This window comes from Leptonychotes weddellii, chromosome 5, assembly GCF_054177405.1.
Source record: "Leptonychotes weddellii isolate Sample4059 chromosome 5, ASM5417740v2, whole genome shotgun sequence".
NCBI classification, from domain to species: domain Eukaryota; kingdom Metazoa; phylum Chordata; class Mammalia; order Carnivora; family Phocidae; genus Leptonychotes; species Leptonychotes weddellii.
In genome coordinates, this window is record NC_138373.1 from 118,559,241 (window position 1) to 118,577,987 (window position 18,747).

The 18,747-nt window shown below is 37.0% G+C and overlaps 1 protein-coding gene across 1 annotated transcript in view; it reads right to left on the reverse strand.

Annotated features, from left to right (window-relative positions):
- Positions 1-6,149: 6,149 nt before the first annotated feature.
- The window catches only part of ZFC3H1 (zinc finger C3H1-type containing), a gene marked incomplete at its 5' end in the record, with an annotated part of 45,647 nt that continues 33,049 nt past the window's right edge, over positions 6,150-18,747 (reverse strand). The window contains 11 exons of the mRNA XM_081818974.1: positions 6,150-7,028; positions 7,158-7,220; positions 7,467-7,506; positions 8,136-8,237; positions 10,075-10,175; positions 11,258-11,423; positions 11,556-11,660; positions 11,945-12,055; positions 15,924-16,018; positions 16,768-16,966; positions 17,051-17,156. Coding sequence (XP_081675100.1) covers positions 6,891-7,028; positions 7,158-7,220; positions 7,467-7,506; positions 8,136-8,237; positions 10,075-10,175; positions 11,258-11,423; positions 11,556-11,660; positions 11,945-12,055; positions 15,924-16,018; positions 16,768-16,966; positions 17,051-17,156 — 1,226 coding nt within the window. The remainder of the gene's footprint in view (positions 7,029-7,157; positions 7,221-7,466; positions 7,507-8,135; positions 8,238-10,074; positions 10,176-11,257; positions 11,424-11,555; positions 11,661-11,944; positions 12,056-15,923; positions 16,019-16,767; positions 16,967-17,050; positions 17,157-18,747) is intronic.

Consider the following 18,747-nt stretch of genomic DNA (forward strand, 5'->3'; position numbering starts at 1 on the left):
TTAGAGATAGCAGCTAACTCATGCTTGAATATTTGTATGGTCATTGCTCCAACGGACAGTAATGAAATTATTCCCCCCCCCAAAAGCAAATTTATTTTGTAGTATCTCTTTGCCTTCAAAATTTTGGATAATGGTCCCAAACTCAAAATATTACTCTCATTTTTAAAAGATAAGTTCTACTATATAATTTCTCAACACTCCTGAGGTAAATGCACATATTTCCATATTTTGTATATGTGGAAACAGACACGAAGCAATGAAATAAGCTGTCACGATTACACAGCTAGTTAATGGTGGAGCTAAATCACATCCAGATCTTTTAGATACATGCTTTTTTCATTACTCACATTGGTTCATACTCCTGAAACTATTTCTTCGTAGCTCCATTTCGACCAGCATGAAATGCCAAATCTATCCACAGGCAGTCTCATAATTTTGAGTGTATGATGTGCTAAGTTGAGTGTTTGTTTTGGCCTTGGCAACAGATGTCCTGATTACCTCCATTAACGCAGACAGCTCACCAGTTCTCTATCACTCTTCCTAATTGGTTGAGCTCCCTTAGGCTACTGGCTATCATTCTCTTTCATAATACTTACATCACTAGGTAAGAACATTTGCAAGATTTAATTTGCTTGACTGACCAAACAATATTGTAAACCCACCTTTGATTTTGGCTGAAGTTGATAATCTTGAAGTTTTTAAATTACCAAGTTAAGGTCAAGTGCAGTATTTTCTTTTAGATCAGCTGTGCAAACAGTTTTCTTGTTGGGTTTAGGCTTTTACTTCATAGATGGCCCTTTGAAGAGTCCCATTCATTTATATTTTGGGTGGCCCCCCAAATTTATTAACATCTTCCATAAAAGTAAAATATTTGTTATTCTATGGTGTTTGTGATACAACTGACTCACACATTCTTAATATTCTATTCGCTGTCTTCTGTGCAGTAAGTTGTACTTTTAAACTGAGGAAAAAATTCCGGCCCACCAGCACTCACAGCAAAGTCACATCACTTAAGACCAATCATATTTGCCTCAGATATTGCAGATCTTCCGCTTTCTTGATGAAAACCTGGAAGCCTATTCCTTCTAAGCTCATGTAAGATTTTTTGCTCCCCAGCTGAACTATTTTATTCCTGGCATTACTGAGTTCCACATTGTCTGAAACATTTGTCGGGCTAAAATGTGTCATTTGGAGAAATCAGTTTAAAATATTGAAAGCTTGGCTATCTCCAAGTACTTTATAGAGAGAAAAATAGCCGTAAGTCTTAAAGAGAGTCAGGGAACAGAACTTTGTAGCCTTGACTGGGATTGATACAGGGCTCTGCAGCATCTGCAGATACTAGTAAATGTTCAGAGTAGCATTTCATTCATGCATTACCGAAGGAGTTAGGGGAAAAAAAAGAAAAAAGGAAACCAGTTGCAGCAGTTTTAATTCCAATCGGACTCTCCACATCAAGGCTGTTTAGACTGGGCCTGATAAAACTGACTTCTATTCAGCATGTTCATGTGGATTTGGAAGCACAACATGCCCCAAGATGGACAGATGCGGCTGGTATGCAATTTTACACATCCTACCTGTTGTCATGTCTAATAGCCAGTTGTGAATAAATTAGTACAAAGTCGAAGCAGCTTTTTAGGAAGTTTTAAAAAATGCACAGGTTTTGGGGCACCTGGGTGGCTCAGTCGGTTAAGCATCTGCCTTTGGCTCAGGTCATGATCCCAGGGTCCTGGGATCGAGCCCCACATCGGGCTCCTTGCTCAGCAGGGAGTCTGCTTCTCCCTCTCCCTCTTGCTGCTCCCCCTGCTAGTACTCTTCAAATAAATAAAATCTTTAAAAAATGCACGTTTCTAAACGTGCAAACCCTTCAATACTCAGGTGTAAGTAGCATGTAATTTTCAAAAAATATTATTGGCCTTAACTTTTCCTATTTTATGACTTTGCCGATAATTCACTTCCATCCAGGAAGACTTTCCCAAACTTTCCCAGCCCAAACTCGGTGCCCTTTCCAAATACTTCCTTGGGGGGCACCTGGGTCGCTCAGTCGGTCTCAGGTCATGATCTCGGGGTCCTGGGATGGAGTCCCTTGTCGGGTTCCCTGCTCAGTGGGGAGCCTGCTTCTCCCTTTCCCTCTGCTCCACCTCCTCCCCCATGCTCTCATGTAAGTAAAATCTTAAAAAAAAAAAATGCTTCCTTGGCACATACTCTTTCTGTTGTTAGGTTCAGTGGCCTCTTTTTTCATCTTTGTATATCTAGCACAAAGCTCAAATTCATTTTTTTTTAAGATTTTATTTATTTTGGGGGGGCAGGAGGAGAGCACAGAGGTAGAGTGAGAGGAAGAAGCAAACTCCCCACTAAGCAAAGAGCCCGATGTGGGGCTTGATGCCAGGACACTGAGATCATGACCTGAGCAGAAGGCAGACACTTAACCAACTGAGCCACCCAGGTGCCCCTCAAATTGATTCTGAAATGAAAAAAATGTGATTCTCTTCTGTGGGGTCTCTGAAAACTTGTGTGGTCCCTCTTGTGAAGATCAAATGAAGAGTGGAGACAAATTCTACATCCATTTTACTATCATGAAGGACAGACACAGCTTCCTTTTACCTCAAAGATGTCAGAGAAAAAAAATGAAAAACTCTTCACATTTATTGCAGACACCTCAATCAAGTAGTACTTACAATGTATAGCATAACTATTACTGAGAAGGCTATGTGAGTGGGGGTGGGCCACGGTAATGAAGGCAGGGCAGCATGTCCTTACATGGCTGTCCACTGGCCCCCAAAATAATAAATGCACAACTGAAGAATACCTGCAGAAAGTGAGGGGACTTTTTGGTGGTAAATGGAATACAGCCCTAAAAAAATAAAAGAAAAAACTCTTTTCCAGCTCAGCTCTACCACCTACATTAAGTACCACAGCTCGGAAAGACATAGACCCAACTGTGAAATTGTGAGGTGGACAAAAAAAGAAACAATGTCAAGAATGTTCCTTGGAAGTCTGCCTTTACTTGAACATTTCTTATTCCAAAACGCTCTGTATAATTACTGTTAATTTGTACTGAGGGGCAATGATACATTTGCAGGCATAATACTCCAACTTAAAAGGTTACTAAAATTGTATTTCCCCATTCTTCCCTCACACTAATGTTAACGCACAGATCTGAAAACAGACTAAGGAAATTATGACTTATCTGCGAACACATGACAGCTTTAAGCAAGAATATTGGCCCTGCTTTGTATTACAGCCATATGTTCCTACTTTTTCAACCTTGAAAAATAAATATTTGAACTACAATCTTCAATAAAGTCTCTCTACATTTGTTGTCAGTCTTAATCACCTTTTGCTTGTCTGCTTAGAGCCTTTAGCTCTTAGATGTTGCACCTGGAGATTCTTGCTTGCTTTATGATGTAGGTTTATATGCCCTTTAATTGAAAGCAAACCGCCTTAGATAATCCAGTGACAACAATGTTACAAGGTCCACTTTCCGTTAAAAGGCAAATAGAAATATTAGGCTGTTCTCTAAAATGAAGGAAAACACATAAAAATACACCGCAATCTGCCACACCACTTCCTTTATCAGAGATAAAACCCCAAAGCCTAAAATGCCTCTTTTGTATTCCACTCCCTGGTGGGAGTAAGGGAGTGCAAAGAACGGCAGTTCTCGATGACTGACCTTGCCTCGCTATATGCCACCTCTCTGCCCAGACTTTAAGTCATACAGCATGTGAAATAGCATATTTACCCTACCACAGTAACTTTATCAACTTTAACCCCGTTTTAATATTCTAATTATTTTATGTTGAAAGCACCTAATTAAAAAAACAGGTAAAAATGAATATGGAAGGATGACCCAAAACATATACATGTACCTCACTTGTAAGCAGTGTTTTTTTTTTTTGAGGTTAAATTTGTAAAATGACAGGAAGGGTGACTAAGAGAGTATCTTAAAAGCAATAAAATTCCTGGGGTGCCTGGGTGGCTCAGTCGTTAAGCGTCTGCCTTCGGCTCAGGTCATGATCCCAGTGTCCTGGGATCGAGCCCCGCATCGGGCTCCCTGCTCCACGGGAAGCCTGCTTCTCCCTCTCCCACTCCCCCTGCTTGTGTTCCCTCTCTCGCTGTGCCTCCGTCAAAAAATAAAATCTTAAAATAAATAAATAAAACCAATAAAATTTCTATAAAATAGCTTCTTGATTTTATTTATTTAAAATACTTTATTTTTTTATTTTTCTTAAGTAAACTCCACCCCAATGTGGGGCTTGAACTCACAAACCCGAGATCAAGAGTCACATGCTCTACTGACTGAGCCAGCCAGGCGCCCCAAGCTTTTTGATTTTAAATAGCAATATGACAACTGATCAAAAAGGAAACAGCTACATATGCTAGGTCCTCTACCTGCATGACTAAGCACAATATGTGATGGTGACCCCTGGAGTTGTTACAGTGTATAGCCTGCATGGCTGGACCTTGGAGCTGATGCACCAAAGCATTTTTTTTTCCCCCAGGGAGAGAGAGTTAGGGGGAGAGGGGCAAAGGGAAAGGGAGAGAAAATAATAAGCAGGCTCTCAGCCCAGTGCAGAGCCTGACGCTGGGCTTGATCTCATGACCCTGAGATCATGACCTGAGCCAAAATCAAGAGTCTTGGTCACTCAACTGACTAAGCCACCCAGGCACCCCCAAAGTATACTTTTCTTTTTCTTTTTTAGAGAGAGGGAGACAGAAAGAAAGAGAGAGAGCGAGCGAGCACAAGAAGCAGGGAGGAACAGAGGGAGAGGGAGAAGCAGACTCCCCACTGAGCAGGGAGCCCAACACAAGGCTCAATCCCAGGACCCTGGGATCATGACCTGAGCTGAAGGCAGACGCTTAACCTACTGAGCCACCCAGGAGCCCACAAAGTATTCTTTTTTAAAAAAGATGTAAAAGTTACTGCTGATCAATTGTTAATGCAACAAATGGTAAGTTTAAGAATATACAGAGGTTCAGGGCGTCTGGGTGGCTCAGTCGTTAAGCGTCTGCCTTCGGCTCAGGTCATGATCCCAGAGTCCTGGGATCGAGCCCTACATCGGGCTCCCTGCTCTGTGGGAAGCCTGCTTCTCCCTCTCCCACTCCCCCTGCTTGTGTTCCCTCTCTCACTGTGTCCCCCTCTGTCAAATAAATAAAGTCTTTAAAAAAAAAAAAATATACAGACGTTCAAAACTTATTAGCACTGTCTCAAAAAACACTACTGAGACACTTAAAGCTATTAACATCAAAACTGTTACACTATGAGGTAACAGACTGGAAAAATTTTTCTAAGGACCTAACAATGGTTTTCAAATAATAGAGCAGGAAAAGCTTTCAAGGTTAAATAGCTAAATGCATAAAAATGGAAGAATATGATCTTCTACCCAAATTTCTTTGGTTTTAGAGAAAAATCAATCAGCCTCTTTTTGATTTAATGAAAAACACTAGCCAAGTGGGTTTCATTCCTGACCTCACCCAACAGCATCTACTAGCCAAATATGCACCATCTGGTAGGCACATAGTGGGGCCTCAAAACATGGTTTTATTTTGACTAAGCATTATACAAATGTACAGATGTACAAATTTGCCTACTATTTCATGGGGGCTACTGCTCTGTCTCCCAACAGTTAGATTGAACTGTGGCTATAAAACCAGATTTGTGAAAGTGTGTGTGGTGTGTTTGTGTGTGTCATTAACCAATTTTCTACCAGGTGCAAACCACTGACTATAGACTGGGAAAAAAAAAAGTGCAAGGTCTTCTTTATATGTGGTCATACTGATATTGAACATAAGACAGCCTGTCACTAAGCAAATCATTCAAACTACAGTTGGGAGATACTTTCTAAACACTGGGTCTTGAGAACGAGGGATTTAATGGTAATGCAAACCTATGTGTTCACTGTCCTCAAAATAGAAGGGGAACCTATCTTGTGAATTAAAAAGTCACTAAACTTTTTATAGGAAAGCAGGTTAGGATATAGTTACAGGGAAAATCCGTATCTCCTACTTCAACCCTTTCCCACCAGTGTGAAAAGTGAATAAAGACAGCAACATTTTTTAAAAAGTTAACTTATATTAAAAATATTTTGTTTATAAACAATTTTAATACTACAAAGTAGTATTTCAATACAAAGCAGTTCGAATATTAACTGTTCTTTAAACTGTTAAACTTTATTATAAATTAAAATTTCTTTACAAAAAAATTGCACATAATATTTGACCACTCTTAGGTTCTGATGCACTGGCATTTGCAATAGTTTCTTTAATCTTCAAGTTAAACAGTCTCGGCAAGGAGTCCAGAACGTAGAAAGGGCAATAAACAACCCTGTTAGAGCATTCAAGTGCAACTAGCAGACTTGTGGCCATGGCAGTTACACTTTCCTTAAGATGGACTGCTTAAGTTTTAAATCCTGAAATGAAGAATCTCAAAAGGTTTAAAGAAGAAGAACTAAAAGGGACTGCCTGCATTTTACTTGTAAACACAGCCCTGGAAATTAAATCCCAAACAAGAATCTCTCAGGCATCAGAGAGTGTCAAGTGAATCAGGAATAGCACAACATAAAGAAAGGGGGAAAAGTAAAAAATAAAAACAAAAACAAAGCAAAATTAAAATAAATGTCAGTCACTTTGAGGAACTATACTTACGTACATGATGTTATGAGAATCTGGCAGGGCCCAGAAGTAGGCCAAACAGGAAGTTCATTTATCCAACCGAAGAGGGTCATGTTCATTGCTTCCGGTTTTGAGGATAGGATATTGTAGGGGACTTGATATGATCAGTAATGCTTGTCTGCCTTACGCAGACCTTAGCCAGGGATCAGCCTAATCTTGAAGGATCATTCAAATAATTTTGGCAATTATTATAAGGACTTAGAACTGACTGCACCCAGTGTTCAGTGATTCTTGCTTTCTGTTTTGTAACTGTTTAAATTTAAGAGCTCATTTAGGCTGACTCCAATCTCTTGGCACTTGGAAACTAGTTTTCTCAGGTTATCAGTTTTACCTCCTTCTGATGCTTCAAACAAGAGTTGCTGTAAAAGACAGGGAAGCACAGAAGTAAGACTTAGCTAGATTTTGAGCATCACCACATCAATGGATATGGCACATGCAGAAAATTTATAGGAAAACTTCAAGATGAAATAAAAGATAAAAAGCATTACATCTTTCCACAGTGATGCACAAAGAGGTAACTTCTGTAAGGCTCTCTGATATAAACGGTGGACCTATAAGATAGATATACACACAATTCCATCAGGAAACATGATAAAAAACATGTTTATAATCCTAATTATTTCACTGGGACCTCATAATATACAAAATGGTTACACTGGGTTTTCAAGTTTCCAAACATTTAGAGCTCTTAGCACATAAACATTTATGTTTTAATCCTTTTAAAGGGAGAAGTCAACAAAAGGGGCTGAACAGCTTAAAAACAAAGTGACCCATCTGATAAATCAATCATAACTTACCTCTCTTTGTCCCTTTAGAACAATCTCAGCAGCAATGGCTCTAAGAAAAAAAAAGGAATATAGAAAGGGGAGAAGACAAATTTATATATCTTTGAACGAAATGAGATACTACCACTGGCAGAATACTGACTGTGGGAATCTGAGTACAAAACTTCCTGAAAGTAACAGGCTAAACTTCCAAGGAGGGTAACCTATAGTGAAAAGAAAAATTCAACAATTTTTATCAACTTTACAAGAATTAAGCAGACCAGTGTTTTGAAAATAAATAACGTTCGTAAAAAATACTCATAATTACTAGTAAAAACACCTGGCACTAATAATACCTTTAAAAGAAAGAAGACATCAATCTGTAAGAGGGGGAAAACCCCACATTTAAAAAAAAGATGGTCTTAAAATGTGTATAACAGATTTGTTTGATAACAGTACTGTTATCTAAATGTTCTGCTTCAAAAAAAATTAAAACTCCATCCATTCTGCTTTTAGAAGCAATTGTTAGTGAGCACGCCCTTCCTCTCAGTAGAAAAGCTCAGCAAGTGCCAAAAATAAATCTAAATTAGAGCTCTGTCCAGGAAAAAAAAAAAAAGATGTCATTTCAGATTTACCTGTCTGGAGCAAACCTTACAAATAAAAGCAATAGCTATAAAAACATGTACATGATTGCTGCATTACATTTTCCAGGTGGCCAGGCATGTTGGAATATTATATGTAAACATCTTGGCTTGAAGTTTCAGAATCTGAACATTGCTTTCTTCCCATTCATGTTGAAGTAGCCTGCAAAGTACATTCAGGAAAATGAACAAAGCATTGCAAGTGTAGGGAACCCCAAATGTGCTCTATGAGCAGAATGTTTGATGAGGTATAATTTTTGATCAGTTAAATTCCCTCAAGGCTATTCAGCAAGTGATTGTAAATGCCTCTTACAAAAACTGCCCTGGGAAAGGAATAGGCAAACTAGTAAGATGCCCAGTCAAGGCCCATGCCACATTCAACAGACTAAAATAGGTCTACATATTCTTATTAAAGCACTCACTCCATGCGCTCCCTCCCCCAAATTTTTGAAAATAATGACTTGATATATTAATATAATTTCCTTGTATTTTTCTTTATTAAACAAAGTAGATGAAATATGAATGTTTCTTGGGTTAAAATGTAAGTACAGTGACTAATTATTAAGTTCTCTATTCTGGAAAAAAAAAAAAAAAAGACAAGAATGACCACAAGGAAATAACTATCAAAACACAGCAAGGGGAGCTCTATCATCAAAACCAACAATTAAACTACCTGTATTCCTAAATGCCTATCCTAACCGATACTAGTCAAAATATGACATTTTCTGTTTTTCATGTTTTACCAAAGGTGACGCTTTATTTTTTTTTAAAGATTTTGTTTATTTGAGAGAGAGAGAGCACGTGAGAGCACGAGCCGGGGGAAGGGCAGAGGGAGAGGGAGAAGCAGACTCCCCGCTGAGCAGGGAGCCCGACACAGGGTTCAATCCCAGGACCCTGGGATCATGACCTGAGCCAAAGGTAGATGCTTAACTGACTGAGCCACTCAGGCTCCCCAAAGGTGATGCTTTATAATAGAAATTTCTGTATTAGCTTCTGCAGACTGGAATGCTTACTAAGAATTTTTATTATGAAACACTATTTTTGTCATAGCCTTAAGCCTTTAAATTTTTTTCAATCTCATACCATTTTCCCACATACATGCTAAATGGAATGGAAATACTTTAAAACACAAGGAAATATTTGATAAATATTTTAGGTACCTTATGATCCACAAAACAAACTTAGAAACATGACACAACTGATGCAGTGGGAGTGACTGCACAAGCAGAAGCCAAAGCATTAGCATGGAGGGTACCATTTTGAATTAAAATGCACAATTCTTGAGGGTGAGAATAAGTTTACTCTGTCAGAGCAGAGAAACTACAAAGAAATGCTCAGAAGTCTCCCTCTAATTCAATGTATGAAATCCCTAGGTAAGTGTTTCTCAAATGTATTTGAGGGCTCAAGCTCAGGAATCTATATTTTATTTAGTTAATTGATTTTTAAAGCAGCCTCTATGCCCAATGTAGGGCTTGAACTCTCGACCTCTGAGGATCAAGAGTCACAAGTTCTACCAACTGAGCCAGCCAGATGCCCCCAGGAATCTGTATTTTAAATGAGCATCCCAGGAGACTCTGATGCATGATAATACTTGAGAATGACTGACATACATGAAAACAAATCATAGTAACCAAAATATATATAGTTGGCTGCTATCTCCATTAACACTTTACAAACCTTTTAAGTAATATTCCTTTGCTATGTAAAAAATGCTTACTGCTTATAATGCATGTGCTAAGGACAGATGGTATGTGCTTAGGGAACGCAGATAACTTTACTTGAATCATAGGCCCCTTATAATGTAGTTTTCTGAAGTGACCAGATTTTTATACTGACTTTTACATGAATAGCTGTATATTGCTTAACAACTCTGAAATTGAAGTAGTATGTATCAAATGAGAAAATGCTAAAGAACAGACAACTCTTATCAAGTTTTTAAAAAATAATTTTATATGAAGCGCTATTGGGCTGAGACCAAAAATAATTTTATTTTTTCTTACCTCAGTGCAAGTCCAGAATTAGTTGGCATAATTGAGCAAAACCGTTCCAAGGTTTTGGAATGCTGAGTCTTTGGAACACAGCTCAAATAAAAGAAAATAACCTGTAAAGGTTGAGGGGGGGAAAATGAATGCAACAAAATGTGAAATCCAATTACCTATGTGTTTTAATGAGAAAACCAAAATGGTCTTTAAAAGACATGAATGTATAAATTATAATAATGTATGATGCTGTGAGTTACAGTTCCTACCATTAATTATATTAGTGACTTTCCAAATATGAATTAGGAAATATGATCTAGTGATGACAGCCATGGACTGAGAACACTGACTAGAAGCCAGGAGTCTGGGTTTACATTCCTGAGTCTACCTTTACTTGCTGTATAGTTGGGCAAGTCATAGGACTAATAATACCTGCCACATCTTGCTCATGGAATGCCCGTGTGTAAATGACTTAATGTCCATAAAGTGGTTTGAGATCCTGGGATAAAGAATGGCATAGAAGTACAAAGCATAGTAATTGGTTATCCTGATTAGCAACAAAACCATCCCACCGAAAAATAAAATAAAATACATATATGTTTTAGTCTACATGGAGCTCTAACAGGAGCTTTTAGCCTACATGCACTAAATGAAAGGGGTCTCTGAAAATAAACTAAACCAAACCTGTGCTTCCTTTCCTATAAGAAAATAACCTTATAAATATATCATTAGTCATATTCTACTATTAAAATTCTAAACAGCGTGTAATTTCAGCTTTCTTATGCCCTATGTATAGCTAATATTCACTTGACAAAATAGTAACCAAAAAAAGTATCTACACTGTACATTATGGAATTTTTCATTGAGTAAAATCTCCAACTTATCATGCAAAGCATTACAGATATTATTATAATTACTTCTTTCGATCTTTCTTCTTTAATATGTCTTAAACCTTAACATCACTTCAATTGTACTTCAATGCTAAATTTTCTTAAATATATCAATATGCACATTTTACTTTAACTTAAAAGGGCTCTGTTCCTAGATTTAAGTCATAAGTAGGAAACACCGTGAAGAATAACACTAAATGCTACAAAAGTGGTCCTAAGAAAAGCTCTCTTGATATAAAACAAGAGTTTTGCTGTCATTTTTTAAGTCCCCTTCTTTTGCAAATATCTAAAGAAGAAAAGTTTTAAGTTCTTACCCTATTATGAAATTCATAGTTGGACCAGTAATCAGCACTGCTAAAAGGAATGGGGTATCGGGCAGGGACTGTAACCAAACATCTATTCACTAAATCAGTAAAAAATCTGAATTCTTGGACTTTGTTTCTGGATCCAGCAGCTCTATTATTGGCAAAGACAAGATAACTGCCAAAAGAAAAATATTATAATTTAGAATAATTAAGGCAGTGTTTTTCTCACTCAGAAAGGTGATCACCCCTTTCCCCGCCATATCCCTTTATTCCAAATCCCATTCTTATTAAGAGGAACTAAACTTACTCCATCCAAATCTTCTGCACTGTATCAGATCTCATGGCCACCCCTAATGCTGCCTCATATGCCTCCACTGTCTCTTTAATACTTGATTGAAGAGGATGACAAAGGCTGTTTAAAAAATGAAGGAAAACACTGTATGTCTACAGCTCAATTCAATTAGGTAAAGGAATGACAAAGTATTATTTTAAACATTACAGATATTATTACAATGGAATCCTTCTTTTGAGGTTTCTTCTATAATAATGTATTCTTCTATAATAACCTTAGCATCCCTTCAATTTTGCTTCATTGACTTTAACATCAAATTAGTTTTAATACAGTATAATTCAGTAATAAATAACAAGTGCAAGTCTAATATGCAGTACTTCTTTCCACAGTAGATAATGTCTCACCAGTAAATCAGCCACAAATAAGGAACCTGGTAGTTAAACAACTCATCATCAAAATTCCCTTTACATAAACGGGCTGGAATGTCAAGTGGTCCTGGTATATTTAAAAGATACCTGAAACAAAACAAAACAAAACCTCTGTTTGAAATTATGCCTATGCACACATGGATTACTAATACTTAAGAAAAACAAAAACAAAACAAAACAAAAACACCTCTGCTTCAACTTGAATGTCTTTGAAATACTTTTGAGTCTTGAGACTGTGTTCACATGTATAACCATACTGCTTTGGTCACATCTCTAGCATCACACAGTCTATTCTTTTATACCTACACGAGTAACTCCTCTTCAAAATGAATTTATTCTATCCCCCAAATTAAACAAACCCCATAATCATCTAAAGCTAATTAAAAACAGAGAACAAATGGGATTACCATGTCTCTAAAATTTTCCCACAAAATCTATACTTTCTTGTAAAAAAAAAAAAGTTCTTTAAGAGTTATAAAACTTGACATCTGAAAACAATCTCTTTCTCATTTACATACATACACATACATAGCATTATAGGTTTCATTTTAGATATGATATCTAAGTATATTCTGTAACATACTAGTCCATAAGGCACTTGTCAAAAGAGGACCATGATCAAATAAGACTGGGAAATACTGAAAATTACAGCCCTCTCTTAAAAAGCCACAGTAGGATATTTAATAGGATATTAAAGACTCTATAAAGTCAATCAGTAAAGAAATCTATTTGACTCTAATTTAGGTTTCTCCCCAATATATCTGAATTTGTGTGTACAACATTTACCAACATCTGCAAGAGTAATGTTTTTATTTTTTTATTTTATTTTCTATTTTTTTTAAGATTTTATTTATTTATTTGACAGAGACACAGCAAGAGAGGGAACACAGCAGGGGGAGTGGGAGAGGAAGAGGGAGAAGCAGGCCTCCCACTGAGCAGGGAGCCCCACGCGGGGCTCGATCCCAGGACCCAGGGATCATGACCCGAGCCGAAGGCAGACGCTCAACGAATGAGCCACCCAGGCGCCCCAAGAGTAACGTTTTTAAAGGAAATACAGTGATCTCTTGGATTTAAAAATTATTTCAAGGAACTAAGTTTTAATGGATTAGAGAAGTTGTATGGTGGCAGAGGACAGGAGGAACCATAAGCAAAGGAAGAAGTGGGACATCTAGAAGTCAGGTTATTATCATCTTGTGAACTCGGCCATAACTAGCTATATTACCATGAGTTAATCACTTAACTTCTAAAGATACTAGATTTGTCAACTGAAAACTGACGTAAGAGATGACTTCAAATCTAATCTATGTAAGACTCCATCCCTAGGCTAACTTCAGTAAAATGAATAAAATCCCCAAGTTAACTTTTGTGGCTATCTACTAATCTTCAAATTGACTTGAAATGCATGAAAATTACCTTATCTAGTTTTTTTTTTTTTTTTTAATTTATTTGAGAAAGAGAGAGAGAGAATGTGGGGAGGCGGGCAGGGAGGAGGAGCAGAGGGAGAGGAAGAGAAGCAGACTCTTTGCTGAGAGCAGAGCCTGACACAGGGCTCAATCTCACGAACCTGAGATTTTGACCTAAGCCAAAATCAAGAGTCAGACGTTCTACTGACTGAGCCACCCACACACCCTCCCTCTGTCTTTGTAGTAAATGTCACATGGGAAATGACAGAACCCAATTCTAGGTAAATATTACAATACATACTACATTCTAAGTATTTTGCTTTACAATTTCTAACTTATGAAGTAAAAAAAAAAAAAAATTTTTGAACCCAGTAAGAGCAGTGACTTACTCCATTAATAAACTTTGGCTATATTTGTAAATTTAAAAAATTTATATCAGTATCAATAAGAAGTATGACAATGCTAAAAAACATTCTCACCTATTACCATTCTTCTAATAACTGATACAAAAAATATTTCCTAAATTAACAGAAAATGCACACTCTGTGTAAATAAGGTCTTCAGTATTGTCTAAATAAACTAAGCACAAGAAACTCTTTTCTTTTGTCAACTCTTAGTGTACTGTGAATTATGACTTTTCCCATGAAAAATTTAATAAAACAAGGTGACTTAGTAAACAGTAAGAAGATTATGTGGAAGCAACCCATTTCCAAATTTTTATTCACAGTTATTTAGTCTGCTTCATTAAACTGACATCAAGAAGATCTTCAGATCTTTGATTAGTTACCACAGTAGAAACTGGCAGCATCTTCTTTTAAGCTAAACCAATTACCTCCATGCCCAAGGGAAGATCAGAGCCAGCAAGTCTGTAAAAAGGTCAGCTTTGGATCTGTCCTGTGCCTAAGTTTGAGACATTAAAGCACTCTAATTTAAACAGGGACAAAGTCAGCATGGGGAAGCTGAATAATCTCTAAGTTTCTTATAAAATAGTTTAATTCTTCTCCATTAATTTGTATTTTAAATTATTCTTTTGTAATTAACTCTAAGGTATTAATCTAGATATAACAGCAGAAAGAATTTCAGAAACAGTACTAAAATCACTATGTCAATAAACTGGTTATCAGAAAGGACAAAGACTCAAGTCTAGGAAAGAATAGTGACACCAACTTTTGCCAAATCTCAACTAAAACTAGAATGTTCACTAAATATTCTAGGGTAGATGGATCACCAAATTAACAAAACATTGAGCTACTTTTTTAAAATATGTTTTTATAGAACACTGCTACACTGTGGGGTAGGCAGAGGGAGCACCTAAATAAAGAAAAATATTTCTAAGCATTAGACTTGCATATATAAAACCAAAATGTTATCTGTACTGTTTTCTACAATAAAAATTTTTAGGAGATATTCAGCTTAGGCCTTCTTTTTTTATTTTTTTAAAAAATATTTTATTTACTTACTTGAGAGAGAGAATGAGCAAGCGAGAGAGAGAGAGAGAAAACAAGCACAAGCGGGGGGAGGAGCAGAGGGAGACGGAGAGGGAGAGGCAGACTGTCCACTGAGCAGGGAACCTGATGCGGGGCTTGATCCCAAGAACCTGAGCCAAAGGCAGACACTTAACTGACTAAGCCACCCAGGTGCCTCAGGGCCTTCCTTCTCTCAGTTCTTCCTAACATAAAACAATAGAGTATGTGATGATAAAGTATTTTCCTTTTGATGCTGTTTTACTTGGAATCAGCAGGCTATGCCTATTTTTGTAAATAAGGTTTTATTAGAATACAGCCATGCTCATTCATTTATATGTTGTCTCTACTTTCTTCCTAAAACAGCATAGATGATGGGTAGTGGTAGACTATATGGCTTGCAAGCCTAAAAGATTTACTATCTGGCCCTTAAGTGAAAAAGTTTGCTGATGCCTACAGAGAGATGGGGAGAAAGAAGGGAAGAAAAGCCTTCCCCCCAAATAATTCTTTACGATTTCCTGTGGCCTCTTACTGTTATTCTCTTGTTAGAGTAAGAACTCAAAACCAAGCAAGCAAAGGCAGTAAATACAGAGCTTTACATAAGTTACTGAGAAAATGATGCTTGAGAAAAGACTGCTCGAAAACTTCTCACTCTGTATTTGAGAGGCTAGAGCGGGATCTCTTTAGACTTAAAAAAAAGTAAAAGGTGTATTACATCCATTTGAGATCACCAATCAAATAAATTAAAATTCATTTTTTCAAAACTCCCTTGACATTGTCTCAGATAATTCACTGCTATGGTATTAAGTACTAAAATTAACAATAACAATGAATTAAAAGCAGAATGAGTCACCATGATGTTAATATAAGCCTTCCTTTCTCAGTGTCTTTAATCCAAAGAATGCAAAGCATATTACATCTTTTCTGTTTTTATTCAGTTCTACTGCCCTCATAACAGTTCTCTAAGAGTGTTCAAGTATTTTTTTAACATCAGTCTAAAATGTAATCAACCCACAAAAAAATCTGTAATCTTTCTACTAAACTATATTGTCCCTTTCTTCTATAAAATCAAGAGTTCAACAAACTTACCGAAATAGATCCAAGTTACTATACTTCTCAAACCCAGGTTTAAAGAAGGATGCAATAAATTTCCGCAAAAATGGAAGAAGATTATCTCCTTGATTCTATTTCAAAAAGAAGAGAGGAAGGATACACATTACACTTACAATGTTTAATTAAATCTTTCAAGGGAGGAAAAAGCCCTTAATCACCCCCTACTGATAAGATTAAGTTTCTTGAATAGATGGGGGTAGAGATAACTCTATATTCTGATCTCCAATTAAATCCAACCAACCATTAAACAGCTTAACACCCAATATACCACATCCACCAAGTGTCTAATAAGCTTTTTTTTTTTTTAAAGATTTTATTTATTTGACAGAGAAAGACACAGCGAGAGAGGGAACACAAGCAGGGGGAGTGGAAGAGGAAGAAGCAGGCTTCCTGCCAAGCAGGGAGCCTGATGTGGGGCTTGATCCCAGGACCCTGGGACCATGACCTGAGCTGAAGGCAGATGCTTTATGACTGAGCCACCCAGGCGCCCCTGTCTAATAATCTTCTACTGCATGTTTAGCACTGGTGCTAGGTGTGCTGGGGGCTCTAAATCTGATTAAGACATGGTCCTTGCCCTCATAAAGTTCTTAGTATATAAAGCAGCTAGAAACAAAACTACGAAGCAACATAAGTGCAATGATAGAACTACACACAGAGTATTTTTAGCAAAGAGAGAAGGAATACGTAACACAATTTGCAAAGGGAAAAATACTAGGAAAAGCTTCCTAAAGAGACTGATGCCTGAAACATCGTAAAGAATGAATAAGGAAACGTGAAACACAAAAAAATATTTAAGAATTGAGGTTTTTTTTTTTTTTACCTGTAAGATGAAGAATTTGCACATATGATAAAAAACCTCTGCATTCTGAGGATTTTTTTCAAATGCAGTAAGCCACACTGCCCTGGCTCTGTCGTGCTGATTTGTTTGCAAATATAAAGCAACAAGGGCTTCCAACAATTGGCAGTTCATGGGACACGTTTCCAATAAACATTTACAAAGCTCCACTGCAGCCTCATACCTTAGTAAGAAAAAAACATGTCTAAACACATGAAAAAAAATCAATTTTTAACACAAGGTTAACTGCTTGTCAATTAAGTTTTACCTCTCTAGAAGCTGGTGCAGAGCAATCATGTTTGTGTAAAGTGGAACACAGACCTCTACTCTTTCCTCAACAGTAAGGCTCTCATCTGTGCAAGCTTTCACCGCATCTATCCAAAAACATCACAGTAACAGAAATCAAACATGAAATGAATTATTTGACTATGTTATTTAAACTCTGAGACACCAATGAAACATGGTGGCCTACCCTTTTGCTTGACCATCATCTTATTATCTTTACTGAACTCCTGGTTTATTACCCAAAGGAAGTATTTTTGGGTAACTCCGAACTCCCTAAAACTCAATCTCTTACCTTCACATTCCTGGTAATAAAACCATTCTATATGAGCTCTCGCACGTATCAACATTTTCACTTAGAAAGTGTCTCTGCATTTACCTAAATGCCTTAAAATTGATTTCGGGGAAAAAAAAAATCAAAGAATGAATTCTCTTTTCATCTTTCTTTGACCCAATTCAAGAGGCCCTGCTCTCTGTTCTATAGCCATTTAAATGTCTCCCCCTAAATTAGATCCTTTCTTTACTCCTTCAAAACACTCTTTTCCCCTTGTAGAGTCCCCACTCTGCATCTCAGAGAGTGGGTCACTGTTGGCACTTTGCACAGCTGTCAACCATTTCCTCCCTGCTCAGTGGTAGCAAGATTTCCCAGATTTACAGAATTTAAAAGTGAATGTCATTCTGAAACTGCACTTCTGAAGTTCACTTATAAAAATCATCTATATAAACCTAAAAGCCAACCTCTCCATTTATTTTATTTGATTAGCATTTGATAATGTTCTTCTTCTTCTTTATTTACATGTCCTCTTGGTCTCATTCATTGACTCCTCTCTCACTCCTTACTGCTATATTCTTAAATCTCCATTTCCTCAGAGAAAATATCTCACTGCTTCAACTATGGAATAATTTATTGCAAAAGCACATTAAAAACTATAAAGCACTTTATAGTATAGTAACTCCTATGTTAATAACTTTCAAATCATTTCTCTATCCATAATCGTCCACTTAAGTTCACTTCCTTATTTCCTTCTGCCAACAAGCACTTCCACTTGGATGACCAATTACCTACCATTCACAAATACTACTCCTACTACCAAAATCAGTCTTCCCAAATTTACCTGTTTTCTATCTGTACACTTTCTTTTTCCCAGTCTCAAAACCCTGAAATTATTTTGACTATTTCTTCTCTTCTTCCCTGACATTTAATCAGTCCCCCACATCTCTATGTGATAACCTCAAATGTCTCCAATAAATATTCCCTCTTTCCCAGGTTACTTTTTTTTGTGATTCACTTTTGGCCATCAGATTCTGGTTGTTTTCATACACCTTTGGGATCGTTCCTCTTCAGCACATTTTTCCTTTCTTCAAGAACCATTGTCATCAAGTCTACCACACTTACAAAGTTCTTGAAAACCTGGTATCATTCTACTTATCAAGCTTTATTCCTACTATTCTACAGCATAAACTCTCGCTTTGATAAGGACTCTCCCTTCTCCTAATCTCCCTTCAAATCCATAGCACCAACTCCTATGTTGCTTTTTGTTTACTTAGCTCCCCTAACAGGATTATCCTTCTTTTCCTTCCTTTCTTCGCTGGTTTATTCAATAAATATTTACTAAGCACTTAGTATGCTGCCAGACATAATAGGTCCTTGGGAAATACAGAGATAAGACAAGGGTCCCATCT